Here is a 14,931-nt window from a genome sequence, read left to right as displayed (position 1 = left end):
CTGTTAAATGTCGTTTTAGGTAAAATTTACAACAAATAATTTTTTCATTAGTGACCAGATTCAAATATTCAAAAGTGAAATAAAACCATTTGTAAACCACACATAACCAGTAAAAAAAAAATAATAAAAAAAAACAGGTGTGAGGCTATAGGAAAATCATCAACGAGAATGAGCTAGCACATGTAGAAAGACAGCAATAATTGATTTACAATGCCGGACACATGTTTTACAGTTGAATATCCTAATCAGGGGGAGGGAGGGAGGGAGGGAGGGAATTCTATAAGCTTTGTGTGTTTGTGCTGACAAACAGAGGAAGGATGTGTAGTTAGTTAATCAAGGCAACACAGATAAAAAGGGACAGCCACAAAGTCTGAATGGAAGCCACTGGTGCCGTTGTATTGATCGCTTCATATCAGGTAAAGGAATTCACATTTTTCTGCTGTTTATTATCTTAATAATATACTCATACAGTATAATAAACAAATACTAAGCAATCAAAATTATTACATTCAAGATTCAAAGAAGTTTATTAATCCAAGAGGGAAATTGCTTAATTGCTTAATTTACATTTGTCACATTTAGCCACCATGATTAGGTCCCTTGCCACAGATTATACTTACCATTTAATAGCCTCAATAGTGTTCTAGACAAAGGGAAAAGTGAGTGTAAGGATGTGACCCTATATAGGAGTTGCCTAATAAATGTTATGTGTCTTAGTGAGCAGCGGGAAAGATAAAGATGGAAGAGTCAGTGTGATTGGTTTCAAGCAGAATGTGACTGTGTGAAACCCCACCTCCTTCTAGTAAGCCTTATAGATCCTTTCAGAGGTCATCTCTTTGAGGTAGCTAAATGTAGTCAGACACAAGGACCTTGACGCAGAATTCGTAGGCAATCAAGCAAGTGGAGTATTTTGCAATGGCAAACAGATTAGTAAACATGCAATAACCCACTCCTATTGCCAACACAGTCCAAGTCCTACAAGCTTTTTTAGGGAGATAGGTCAACTGAGTGTACAGCTGCTCTCTTCTCTGTACTGCGGACCATACTGACCTACTTTCACCCTAGCTGGAGACCAACAGTTAGTGTAATTAATGGTTTTTAGGACACCTGTAATGTCTGAGTTATTACTCTGGAGGTTTCCAATAAAAGTGAGACTGTCAAACATGTATTGCTCTTCAGCAGGAAATATATGGAGAGGCTAGATATAATATGATAGCACAGCTCCAAGAACTAGAGAGAGTTGAAGGCAATGTAAAAGTCTTTTAAAATGGCCAGTAAAGTTAAGAGAGAATGATACTTAAAGTAATGCAACCTACTAGATTCCAACTGCCATTAAACAACAAAGACAAAGAAGAAGAAGCAAATTCATACTCGAGTTCAAGCTGTATATCATCACGGCTGTAATGCCTATGGCATCACTGCCATGCTGATATTCATTACAAGAGCACTCCCTCTCCTATTAGTAGTCTTTCAGCTGCTCCCGCTGAGGGGCCGCACAGCAGACCATCTGATCCACACGAAAACTTGGCAGAGGTTTTACGCCGGATGCCCATCTAACGCAACCCTCTAATTTTATCCACTGTGATATTTTCTAATTAAGGGTGAAATAATAATTTTGCTAGCTGTTTGACAACACTGTGTCACAAACTGTCTGTCAATGATATACAGGAATTATAATTTTGAGTAACATTAGTAGAAAGAATATTGTTACGGATTGTGTATGATCTTCATTGTACAGCTATTATTAGTGCACTTTTGAGAGAATATGATTGAAAAAGAGTCATTTCAGAGATTTATCTCCATATCAGTTATGTATTCATTTTTATATTACAAAAAAGTGAGGTGTTTTATGTGTTGGAATTATCTTTATTACACATCAGCAATTCACCCCGGAATACATGCCATAAACATTTAATTTTTTTATATGTCTAGTTCCATGTTTTTGTCAAATCCCCTTTAAATATGTAACATGTCTTGAAATGTATTGCCTTATACGGTATCTTATTAGATATATTAATAAGACCTGTTCAATCTTTTTCAGGACATATTTTAAACTAACTGAATATTGCAACTGTTTAATGTCTAAGTAATTTTATATATTCACTAGTTTACCTTCAAGTGCAAATTTAATGCATTTAAAGCAATTTTGAGACTGTTTAGAGTTTTTTTTTAATGAAGATTAATTTTCATATTTCATTCTTGTGTCGCTGGAGTTTTCTTTGTTCTTTTACATGTAAGCATAAGCTTATTACAATCCATATCTTTCTATTTATTTTTTCTATCTATATCTATTTAAAAATATTATCCTTTTTGCTTTGCTAGATTTTCAGACATGAAAAAGCACTAAACACGAACCTAAAGCTTATGACATACGCCAAAAATGTGAGAAGCAGATTGGAGGCCAATGAAATCTACAATTTGAGTCAACATTCACATTAAATCCCCCATTTCTTTTTGTGGCGGTAGGAGAGAAAGATTGAAGGTGAATGTTAAAGCTTCATGAAAAAAAATTCTACCTCAGAAGATATAGCTCATTTAATTAATTCAGCCCACTGAAATTCTTTGGCTATTATAAGGGAAATGGCCTATAAATTTATTTTGGTCTATAAGTCATCCAATCAACTTTTAATGAATTGGACCAATCATCAATGAGGGGAACTTCTCTTTTTTTACTGTCAGCATTTACTTATATAGAAAATGTGAAAGTCACAGGATTTCAACTTTCAGTTAAATGTACATTTGATCTAGAAAAACTGGAAAGGCTAAGGCCTGAATTTTGCTTAGTATAATTTTACTACCCTCTAGTGGACCACAATATATAAAGCATACGTCATTTTCAAAATAAAGCATGCAGTTTTTTTCCAATACCAAGTATCATCCTCTTTACATAAATTGCACCAATGAAATATTAATTTGCATATATTAAACATTTAAACCAGACAGATTTTAACTGGTTTATATGTTTGCCAGGGTGTTTCTGTGTTTTTCTGCGAACTATTTTCCCTTGGACAAACAGTGATATGGCTCTTGCTCTGATAAATTAAATCAGCAAAAATGCAAACAGATTTTTATTTTTAAAGGATTAAGGAATAAAGTAGTTAGTGAAGTGAGAAATACAAAGTTATATTGATTCATGCAGTTGTTTGATGATTCATAGGTAAAAAGACTTCAGTCATGTTTTTCAATAAAAGGCCCAGCAGATTTCAACGTCTTTTTTTACGAATGTTAAAAAGTGATGTACACAACAAATGTGTGAACATTTACAAGGTCTTGTTGGATTTATCGGTCCTGCTGGTTTGGGCTGAGTTTGTCTATTAAGTTATTTGTTCTGTATGTGGGAACAAGTTAAAAAAAAAAACCTAACCTTGAGCAGGGGCTGCAAGTTAGCTCATCCTTAGGTGATCCTGAGGTGCCCCATACTGTATCCACTGCATCAGCTGCCTGTGTGTCCCAAAGTTTAGCTGGATGTGTCCCTGGAAGATATGCAAAAATACATACTATATATATATATATATATGAGAGAGAGAGAGAGAGAAAGAGAAAGATACAATACAGTACTGTGCAAAAGTCCTGAGCCACCCCTCATTTCTTTATATTTTGCTTCAAAAGAGTCAGAATTTCTTGTATTTCTTGAGGAATAGTTCTCCAGACTTCCTGAAAGACTTTCTTGGCTCTCATTTTTGGCGAGTTTACTGGTCTCATTATTACCCCAGTCCCTGTACCTGGGCAGTATCAGATAAATGTTTTGGTTTGTTAAGCCACATAGTGACATGGGAATCATTCAAACATAAAAAAGGTGTAACTTAAGGTATAAATCAGTGAGAAACAAGTGCAGATGATGAGAGATGATCAGGCTGGTAATTAGTATACTATTGATGCTAAATGACTGAAACAGATGAGAGGGGAGGTTCCTGCTGCGTATTGTTGCATACAATTTTTTTTCATTGTTTCTTTAGGCACTTTGCCTACCACAATAAAATACAAGGTCCCATTTCTTTATCTACTTTATCTACTTAATGAATTTAATAAAATTAAGGGTAGCTCAAAATTTTTGCATAGTACTGTATATGCAGTACATAGATTGATTGATTGATTGATTGATTGATTGATTGATTGATTGCCTTGTGACATCCCAGACTAGTGGAGGTGGTATAATTTCAAACTGCTTTCATAAGCATGACAGCATGACAGTGTTCTTGAGGGACCTGTTCACAGGATCTGCGTCCAATAATTTGGGACGTTGCATAAATAAAACGATGCAATCATGTTAACACGGGCCATTACCTCAACCTCAAATGTTTAAAATATTAAATTCAAATCAATTCCATTCAGTTTTTTTTTATATATAGCGCTTTCACTATGGTCATTGTCGCAAAGCTGCTTTACAGAATTATAAACACAAGGAAATGAGTTTAAAAAGTAACAGGAAATATATATGAACAAAAATTTTCAGATTAACCTTGATGAGCAAGAAGAGGATGACAGTGGATAGGGGAAAACTCCCTGAGATGGAAATAAGGAAAAACCTTGAGAGGAACCAGACACAACAGGGAACATATGTGTGATAACAGGTAGCAGGAATGGATTTGCAGTCATACTGAGTGTTAGGAGGCTGGAAGTTCAGTATAACAAAAGAGGTGTTATTAGAGGTTTAGGTACACGGTTTAGGTACACTGAAATGTTTGTGGGAATTGCATTCGTGAATTATTGAGCGACTGCAAGTTATATGGGAATATTTAGATAACAAAAGGCTATATAGAACTCTAGTTAATATCTATAAAGAGGAGAACCGGAGTTTTAGACTATCCCACTACAACCATGAAAATACAGATAAAATGCAAATATACTGTACACGGTTCCGCTAATTTCCACAAAACATCGTACAAAATAGTATATAACCAAACAGCGCGGTAGTTTGTCATGTATGTGTTACGCCAGGCTTATATCTTGTCTGGCGGTAGTCACTTCCTTAGCATAAGATACCTGTGAGAAAGGAGGGGTCTCTTCTCGCCAGCTCACCTGGAAAGCGGCTCTGTCTCATTCTACACAGTGCGAGAGAAGAAGTGTGAGCAACATACCGGACATTTTGTTTGGGTGAGTGTTTATTTTTGTTTGTTTTGGGTAAATTTCTATTTAAGTTGTTAGAGATACCCTAAAATATTGAAATTAATATTAGTTTTTTGAAGTCTATTTTCTACACTTTTTACTCAAAAAAAAAAAAAAAAAAACTCTATTTCCCCGCCCGTTTCTGTCACGTTATTCGCTCGTCTTGGCGTCATTTAATCGTTTTAGTAATAAATGTAACCTTTGTGGTGTTAGTTGTTGTTGTATTGGCGCTTCTGGATTGTAGTTAACAATTATTATTTTTTTTGTCTGTGATTTAACTTGTGTCTGCCGAGGTCCAAGTCTGAGTAACTTTTCAGTGCCTCGAGGCATAGAAACAGGTTGAGAGTTGTGCCCTCCAGGATAGTTTACTTTAAACATGGAGAATATTTCAGTGCACTAGTCTTACTTCAGTGTTTCATTTACCCATGACTATTCAAACATCCCCTGTTCTAGTAAGCTAGGTTACAACATAAACCATAGAACTGAGGTAAAATACAAGTGTTAAGAATTCTCAGGAATAGTCCAAAATAATACAGCTTTATCTGTTCTGTCCTGTATTAGATGAGGAAATCAACTGTTTCATGTTCTGTTCTCGGTCATGTCTGTGCTTGTTAGGAATTCCAGTGAAGGAGGTCTGCCCTCCTTCTTTGATGACCACCCTTCACCACAGCTCAGACACCCAAGTCCAACTCTCTTCCTTTCTTCTGTGACCATAGATTTCTAATTGTGAACTAATGTGCCTTTCTTAGTCAGTGTTTGCCCTGCAGTGTGTTTTTTTCCCTTGTTCCAGCATGCCGCTTTCAGCTCATAAAGGATCTGGATAATTAGTGTATGACTTGAGAACTGTATATAAGAGCCAAGCAAACCGCACAGTATCGAATGTTGAGAAACTTTCTGTATGTTCTCCCTGTTGTAAAGAATATTTGCACACTACATTGCAGATGGTGTTGTGTGATGTTTAATGTTAGTTTTTATTTGCATTTTCCAAACTGACCTAGGATTACCTATCTCATGCAACATTAAGAATTTAGTCATACTACAGGAGTAGACTTGTACTACATGCTGCAAAACATTTCAAATTTCTCTGTTTTGTATTTGAGTTGTTGCTACATGATATGCGTGCAGAAGCACAACAGCAACTAAAAAGAAACTAACATATTTGCACTCAGAATGGTCAGTAAAATGTGTTCACTGGTGGTAGTAATGCAGTTATTTTGTGCATAGCAAACATATTGGCCACAATCAGTATTTGTTTATCTGCATAGTAAATATTTGGGCACGTCTACCTAATAAAAAGGCATAATTTTTAGAGTTGCTTTGTCATTGCATTTTAAGAAATATTGGCTAGCTGCTGTAAAAGCAAGCTATATTTTAATTCTGTTTCTGCAGGTGAAGCCATGGTCACTGCTCCTGAAAATGTACAAAACACATGGGAGCTGTTGGTTCAAGTGGACCAGCGGGAAGGAGATGAGACTATGAGGTTTAAAATTCGTGTCAAAGGCGACCTTCACATTGGAGGACTTATGCTAAAACTTGTGGAGAAGATCAGTGAGTACCTTTTTTATTTGCTAAATAGATCTGTTAAAGTTAAGGCTCCTTCTTTATAGTTTATGGTAATACACAGAGATAGAGCTGTATCTAAAGTAGTCCTAACTCCTTATTTAAACCTTTGGGTGCGTCCGTGTTTGCCTTGCATTCCTTTCAATTGCCCTTGGCTCTCTGCCATTGTCCAATCACCATGGTATTATTTACGGCAATAAGGTCTGAAGTTCACTAAACCAGCCGAGCTGAGAAAATAAAAGGACATTTTATTTCTACAGATTTCTAAATTTTCTTCTAGAAATCTACAGATTTTTTACTCTTAATTGATTAATGCTAAAAAAAAAAATGCTAAAATGCAATTTTGACAGTTATCTAACTATGTAGCTACCCAATAATCATAGCAGATTATTAAAACAGAATTTTACTATCCAGTTACAATTACCTTCTTTCATCTATGAATAATACCTAGGGGTGTGTCTAGATAAATTTGTTACTTACATTATCATAAATTGTTTTTAAAAAATGCATTCCTCCAATATAGATTTTTTTTGGATTAGGTTTGTCACTTATAGACAAGTTTTTATATTGACTTTTACTTAACAGTTTAAAAAGTTCTTAATTTCTATGAATTCTTTAAATTAAATTAAATAATAGTTATTATACATGAATTGTTGTTTCTGTTGAAGTGGACTCTTCTGAGTCAGTCTTCCTTTGAAAAAGGTGATTATTGTGACTGACTGAGTTCTAAGTCACTGGTCAGGATCATGTGATTTGATGACCTCATTATAAATCACAGCTTAACACATACTGTAATTTCCTGTTTGCCACATACCATGTTTATGCCAGAGTGCTGATATTTTGTCTGTGTATTTGAGAAGGGTGTCCTACTGAAACCACTCAAGATTAATTCATCTTTCCAAATATTAAAGCTATGATTTATCTGATATACAGATTGTTTTAATGAAACACAAATTAACCCCTTGAACACATATGATCACTTGTCAGATTTAGACTGTAAGATGAATAAATAAGTTAGCTGGCGGGGCTAAAGTGCTGTGTTTTGTGGCAGAGGCTCCTCAGGACTGGTCAGATCATGCGCTGTGGTGGGAAAAGAAGAACTGCTGGCTACTAAAAACCCACTGGACACTGGATAAATATGGTGTTCAGGCAGACGCTGATCTGCGCTTCACTCCTCAGCACAAAGCTCTATGTCTGCAGCTACCCAATATGAAGACTGTCAAACTGACAGTCAGCTTTTCAACAGTGGTCTTCAGATCTGTAGCAGAAATCTGCAGAATGCTCAGTAAGTGTATAAATATAATGATATAATGATACAGTATCAATAAAAAATTTTGTGATGACCGTGGGCGTATTCATTCATCTTAGACATAAGGAGATCTGAGGAGCTGTCCCTCTTGAAACCACCTGATGATCCAAAAAAGAAAAAGAGAAAAGACAAGACTAAGGAGACAGAAGATGACATTATAGACATGGATGTTATTGGTGGGACAGGTAACATAACCAGGGTGAAGTAACCCTTTCATTTCTCTTAGAAGTTTTCCTTTTACAAGCAAGAGAGAGACATGTGACATTGTATCTTTTATTTGTGTTTGACCTCCTAAGCTCTGTTATTAACTTATATCCTTATACCTAGTAGACATGGAAACATTTTAAATTCAATTTTAAATTAAAAAATAAATATCAAATTAGTCCTCAGGGTTACAGTTTGTAAAGTCTGACTCTGAAGTAAGAAGAGAATGTTGCCATCCATCAGATGTGTATGTCTATAAAATATATATTTTATGTACATTATTCAATGGAATACTTTAAGTATAGATTTTTAGCATGTTGATTAATTATTTTGTGCAGTTGGAACGGGCCACTACAGTAGGACCATGACTGCAACCTATGACCCTGATAGTGGAACCCCAATGACTTCCACAAGCCTCTGGTTTGGCGAAAACCCTCTTAGTTCTAGCCAGCCTAATGTGCCTCCAGATGAGCTGGCCAAGATGTACCAGTCGCTCAGTATGGAGGACAAAGCTGCCATCAATGCAGGGTAAGAGTTAGTAAAAAATAAAAATAAAAAAATGATTCAGGGGCAGCGATACAGCTTGCTTGCATTTTAGTGACCATTTCAGTTGTTATTATCATTGTAAAGTTGGCAGTGGTCAAATTAATGGCACCTATTACTAAAAATGAGGACACACAGGTCTGACATTAAGAAGAGTCTGGTTCCTCTTTAGCATGGCATTGGGAAGAGTTATGCTTTTCAGCACTGCAATTCTCATTAAATGAAAAAAGGAAATGGACAAAAACAGTTCATGGTAATGCACTCTTCATACTCTTGCTTTCTGCTCTCATGCATTCAGCAGCTTACTGCAAGACACACATACTGTATAAACGAGTGTTAATGACATACAGGCTTATGCATTCATTACCTAGTCGTTTATAAAAAATTATTTCTGTTTATTGATTATTTGTAAGCATGCAGTTACAGAACAATTTTTTAATGCTCCGCTAAGGGATTAATATAAGAAATAATTTCAAGGTATTGAGTGGTTAACCATGGTAATACTAAGAGTACAACCTCTTCTCCAGGACTACCTGCACTGAATGACACAGTGATCATTCTGTAACTGTTTTTCATTCTTATAATTCTGTAAAAAAAAAAAAAAGTTTTTTTCTAATTAAAAATGTATTTACAAAACCAAGTCGGTGTTTTGCAGTTGGTTGGATTCCTCAAGTTCTCTGATGGAGCAGGGAATTCAAGACAATGACAGACTCCTACTGCGCTTCAAGTATCACTGTTTCTTTGACCTTAATCCAAAGGTAAGAATACATTTGACATTTATCCTGAACTGTTTTGCTTGCTTTCCTTTTTGAAGTACCCCAGTACTAGCCACGTCTACAGCAACTTTCATTAAACTTTTATTAAAGTTTCCATTTAATTTAAATAATTTAACAGTAAATAATTAGTAATTGTGTACATCCTCTGTTCCAGTATGATGCAGTAAGGATTACGCAGCTGTACGAACAGGCACGCTGGACCATTCTCCTGGAGGAGATTGAGTGCACTGAGGAGGAGATGCTGATGTTTGCCTCTCTGCAGGTGCCACACTCTTACACAATCTCAGCCTGCACATTCTTCTAGACCCTGGCAAATCTCTAAAAAATGAATACACAATGGTTTATTCATAGCGTTAACAATGGTACCATATTTAATCAGGCGGTACAGATTTATATGGATTACATGTGGCTTATATAAAAATGTTGTTTGAAAGAAAGTGCCATGCTTGCAGTGTGTAAATGAGCTAATCCTGTATTGCACTTTATCTTTTTTTTACTGTTAAACCTGGAATGAGACAGGACATACAAGCCATTGTGTGGCTAGAGGCATAGGTTTTTCAAAGGAGTAAGCAGACAAGCTTTAATTGTGGAATGTGAGGGAGCGTGTCAGAACAAAGAAAATGAGCAGAGTGCGGTGAGATCCATTCCCCCAAGCCACATATAACACCATGTTAAAGACTAGCTTAGCAAGAAAAATAATTATTCTCTATTAAAGAACGGAATCAGGGTCAATTGAGTTCTGACTTTTTTCTCAGAAAAACTCAACAAAAAAAACTCAAATTAAGGTTTCAGCCTCACCATTAAGCACAGCCCTCAACTGATTAGATGTATAACGAGATAAAAATGTCGCTCTGGATAAGGGTGTTTGCCAAATGCTTAATATAATAAATGTAGTCACCTTGTGTTCCCACAGGCACTCCAGTTTCCTTAAAAATTTCCCATAGTGTGTGAACGCGTGTGTGTGTGTTGACCAGCGGTCCCCCCGCGGTCATAAAATGGGAGTAAATACAGTGGTGATCACCATTGGCAATCATGGTCCTCAGTTGGACTACAGAGGTTCCTAGAGGGATGAAAAGAAAAACATATTGTGTTTTCTTTTCTTTAAATCATTTGTTGTATTCAGCAACTACTTACAGAAAATAGAAATCAGAATCAAGCATTTAACAGCACTGTGGTATAAATGTACGTGATTGACAAGTAAATTTATTACATTTTAAATATTTACACTTTTTTCAGTATCACATATGCAAACTGACTATGTCAGCCAAACCCCTGGATCTTTCTGATGAGCCTGAGATTGATGAGGTGGAGGCAGCTCTCTCTCACTTAGAGACAACACTTGAAGGACAAAGCACAGATAAGATTCTGGTACAAATGAGTTTTTAAAATCTCAGTTAGTGTTGTAGTGGTATTCTTTACATCTGTCTATGCAATGCCATTTTCAGATGTACAGTATTTTAATTGTATTAAAATTATGTCTGTATTTAGGAAGACATCACAGATATTCCCAAGTTGGAAGACACTCTAAAACTATTTAGGTGAGCCAAGGTTATTCAAGACACCTTATCACTTTGAATTATTATTGCAGTCTAATGATCCCTTTACTGAAAAGCTCATTTTACTCCTTAGACTTAAATAAACTCTCTTGCCTGATTCTGTCTTTTTACTTTGCAGGCCCAAACGACTATTACGGACTTTTAAAGAGTACTGGTTTGTGTTTAGAGACACCAGCATTTCCTATTACAAAAACAAAGACTCTGCAAACGCAGAACCAATTGAACAGCTACATCTGCGGGGTAACAGCGTCATTGACAGTTTGTGTCAAAATGCCTAACTCTTTTCTCTGTGGATCAATTACTGAGGTGCATTTGTTTTATATACAATTGATCATGTAGGGTGTGAAGTTGTTCCAGATGTAAACGTAACAGAAAAGAAGTTTGGCATCAAACTTTTGCTGCCTGTTGCAGACGGAATGAATGAGGTGTATATTCGCTGTGACAATGTAAGTTGATTTAGACTTTAGTACATGAGGTCCATAATGCTCTGTTTTATAACAAGCATATAAGTAAGCATTGACTGTTCCTATTTAGCATGCGCAACATTTAGCATGTGCAAGTCTTTTTCCATTCCCTAATTTACATATTAACTTAATCATGTTAAAGGAGACACAGTATGCCAAGTGGAAAGCTGCCTGCATCCTGGCCTCTAAAGGCAAGACGATGGCGTACAGTTCATACCGCACAGAAGTGAAGAACATCCAGTCATTCTTGCAGATGAAGAGTTTAGCACCCCCTCCTGGCCAAGCTACTCCTGATGTGGACTCCATGGACATGAACGCAGAATGCTTTGTCTCTCCAAGATACAGCAAAAAATACAAGCCCAAACAAGTAAAGCAGATTTTAAACCATGGTCACTATTATGCAATGCAGTGCCACCAAATCAAATTTATGCAATGGATAGCATGTGACTTTTAGTTCTTTATGCAATGGATAGCATGTTCTGTGTAGTTCTTAGCTTTCCAAAGATATTCTACTATAGAGCCCTTTTTAATAGACAATCATGTTTAATGGGCTTCAGAGTGACAACCTTTTATCATTAAAAAAAAATTCCAGATAATGTGAAAATCTTATAGTGTCAGCTTCTAGGCAGGGAGGCAAAATATAATTTAACAAGAAATCAAAACTTTTTAAATAATGCGGAAAGCCCCCTGTATGGTTATTACAAAGTAATAAAATAAGACCATAGATACAACACTGTTTTGTTACAGAAATATAACATTACTTGTAAGATATGTGTTTTTTCATCCATGTATTTGCCATCTGTTTTATTACAATGATTAGATTCGCTAATATTTTTGTACATTCATCTGCTTTCAGCTGACCACACGCATTTTGGAGGCCCATCAGAACATTTCACAGCTTTCACTCATGGAGGCTAAAATGCGTTTCATCCAAGCATGGCAATCTTTACCAGAGTTTGGAATCAAGTATTATATAGTTAGGTATGGTGATATTCTGTAATGTATTTTTTATACCTACAATCATGAAATAAATCCACAGAGGTTATGCATTTAGACAATTGACCCTAGTGTCTTTACAACAAACCGGATATTCTGATTTTATTATAAAAAAATAAAAAGCACATGCTACTGCATCCACCAAATCGAAAGCTTGTTGATCATCCAATGGCTATGTATTTTGCCTGTGTTAAAAGGTATTACCCTTTCTGTGTATGCATAGATTCAGAGGAAGTAGGAAGGATGAGATCTTGGGTATCTCGTACAACCGGCTGATCCGAATTGATATGACCACACGCCAGCCAGTGACTACTTGGAGATTTGCCAATATGAAACAATGGAATGTGAACTGGGAGATCAAACAGGTAAGGAGAATATTATAGAAAAATGTGTTGTGCCATTTTTAAGGGATTAAATGTGATCTCAGTGACTTGGCTATGCTGCTGTTGTGTTTGGTTTGAGTATGTCAGAAAAAAAAACATACGAGCTAGCCAGAAATATATTGTTAATGAGAGAGGACTGGGTGGTTTTGTGAGCCAAACTGGAAAAAATATACCTGATTAAAAGCTTTCTCTAGTTCTTATATTAACTGATGAAATGATTTATGAGAGTGTTGTCTTACTGGAGGTTTCTGTTTCAGGTGGCTATTGATTTTGACCAGGGAGTTTCAGTAGCTTTCACCTGTCAGAGCTGTGACTGCAGAGTGGTTCATGAATACATCGGTGGCTACATTTTCCTCTCGACTAGATCCAAAGATCAAAATGAGACACTAGATGAAGAACTCTTCCGTAAACTTACAGGAGGACAAGAATGATCCTAAAAATTAGTCAGCTGAACAAGAGTTTTAAACGTATTCATCATGGCTGTGTTGTTCATTATTTTGTGTAAATGGAAAGCAGGCTTATGATGTTTCTGAGCACTCCCATTTGTCAGGGAATCAGAAAATTTAAATGGTGCCTTGGTTGCTTCATCATCAGCACATCATTCTCACTTTTTTTAAAAGGGGTTTTATCTTTGTTATTTTTGTTGCTCTGTATACCAAAAAGTATACAAAGATACAATAAAACTGATTTGTTTCAATGTAGACTACAATTAATACACTTCAATGAAACTGAAGTGAAGATTTAAAAGTGTTTTTGTTAAAGACAGCCTAAAAAATCTGAAGACCAGCATTATGATTAGTATAAAATTAGTCAAATAAAGATGACGCCTATAAAGTTTAAATAGAGTTGTGTTTGCATTTATGTGTTAGTTAAAAGTTACAATTACAAAGTTATAAACTTCTGTTGGGCAATTCTACGAAACATTGAATGAATATGTTTGGATTTTTAGTTAGACCAAAGCGATACTTTAGTATAAATTTTCGCACATATTTTCACTTATGCAATTATTTTCCAATGATGGTGGATCTGGAGCCTGGAACCCTGGATATATAGAAGGATTACACCCTTGCCAGTCAATCACAGGACACCTGGCACACACTTTCCACACACTCGTTAACAACCAGATGCAACTTAGACAATTCACCTATCAGCATGCTTCAAGAGGTGGAACAACAGGAAAAACCCAAAGGAAACCCACAGAGAACAGAATCTAAAGCTGCATAATGGCAGTTTTCTTTTATGAGCTTTCTTTTTATGCAACTTATCTACACTCTAGCTGTAGAATTTCTTTTAATTATAAAAAAATACATAATTTTTCGACATATTCTTTCTTTTTAAAACACTTTGTGAATCTGTCAACAGGTTTTTGTATTACTTTATTAAAAATGTTTTAAAGTGGGCCTTAAGCCACAAATGCACCACTGTCTTCACTTCTTCAACAAAAGTTAATCTTCATCCTTGTAGGGCTCCTATCTGGTGTTTAAACTTGTCTGTAGTGTGAGAATGAGCTTGTGTATGTATGTTTATCCTGTGATGGATTGGCACCTCATTTAAGGTGTACACAACCTCGTGCTCTAAGTCTTGGACTTGGACCGCATAGCGTCTATGGGAGTCACGTGACAAAGGAACGAACAACTCGGCGTAGATTTGCGCATGCGCGCCCAGGAGAAAACGAACGAATCACTCCCCGAGACTACTCGTTTTTCTGAGTCAGGTTAAAGATTCGTTCAAAAAGAATGAATCTTCATGAACGACCCATCACTAATTCAGCCACTCACACACTCATTCACAAACTGTAGGCAATTTTGGAAATGCGAATAAACCTAATCTGCAAGTTTTTGCACTATAGGAGGAAACCCAATCATGAGAACATGCAAACTCCCTGCACACAGTCACAAGGCGGGAATCGAAAACCGACCCTGGAGGTGCAAGGCGATAGTGCTAAAAAAACAAATGTACGTTTGAAATTTTGAATAAAAATCTCGGTTACTCGGCGATCAGCTTGTTTTCCTGCCTGGGCGCTCGAGTCTTGTG

The 14,931-nt window shown here is 36.2% G+C and overlaps 1 protein-coding gene across 2 annotated transcripts; it reads left to right on the top strand.

Annotated features, from left to right (window-relative positions):
* The first annotated feature begins 5,014 nt into the window (after positions 1–5,014).
* Positions 5,015–13,738, top strand: fermt1 (FERM domain containing kindlin 1). 2 transcript variants are annotated; one of them, XM_053488448.1, is made up of 16 exons: positions 5,079–5,094; positions 5,722–5,789; positions 6,496–6,654; positions 7,718–7,951; positions 8,035–8,160; positions 8,518–8,707; positions 9,378–9,480; positions 9,653–9,760; positions 10,735–10,866; positions 10,987–11,036; positions 11,173–11,294; positions 11,394–11,500; positions 11,661–11,885; positions 12,375–12,499; positions 12,738–12,879; positions 13,155–13,738. In XM_053488448.1, exons 3-16 carry the CDS (start codon positions 6,504–6,506, stop codon positions 13,326–13,328), a joined length of 1,989 nt encoding a protein of 662 aa, XP_053344423.1. In that variant the 5' UTR covers positions 5,079–5,094; positions 5,722–5,789; positions 6,496–6,503; the 3' UTR covers positions 13,329–13,738. The 2 variants fall into 2 exon arrangements, with proteins under 2 accessions (XP_053344422.1, XP_053344423.1); XM_053488447.1 differs by lacking the exon at positions 5,722–5,789 and having other exon boundaries at positions 5,015–5,094.
* The last annotated feature ends 1,193 nt before the right edge of the window (positions 13,739–14,931 follow it).

Source organism: Clarias gariepinus, chromosome 27, assembly GCF_024256425.1.
Source record: "Clarias gariepinus isolate MV-2021 ecotype Netherlands chromosome 27, CGAR_prim_01v2, whole genome shotgun sequence".
NCBI lineage: Eukaryota > Metazoa > Chordata > Actinopteri > Siluriformes > Clariidae > Clarias > Clarias gariepinus.
This window is presented reverse-complemented; position numbering and strand designations above follow the sequence as displayed.

Coding starts and splice junctions, on each gene's coding strand:
- fermt1 (XM_053488447.1), top strand. CDS start 6,504: ATGGTCACTGCTCCTGAAAATGTACAAAACACATGGGAGCTGTTGGTT. Junction 9,481..9,652: donor TCTTTGACCTTAATCCAAAG/GTAAGAATACAT, acceptor CCTCTGTTCCAG/TATGATGCAGTAAGGATTAC. Junction 11,501..11,660: donor TGTATATTCGCTGTGACAAT/GTAAGTTGATTT, acceptor ATCATGTTAAAG/GAGACACAGTATGCCAAGTG.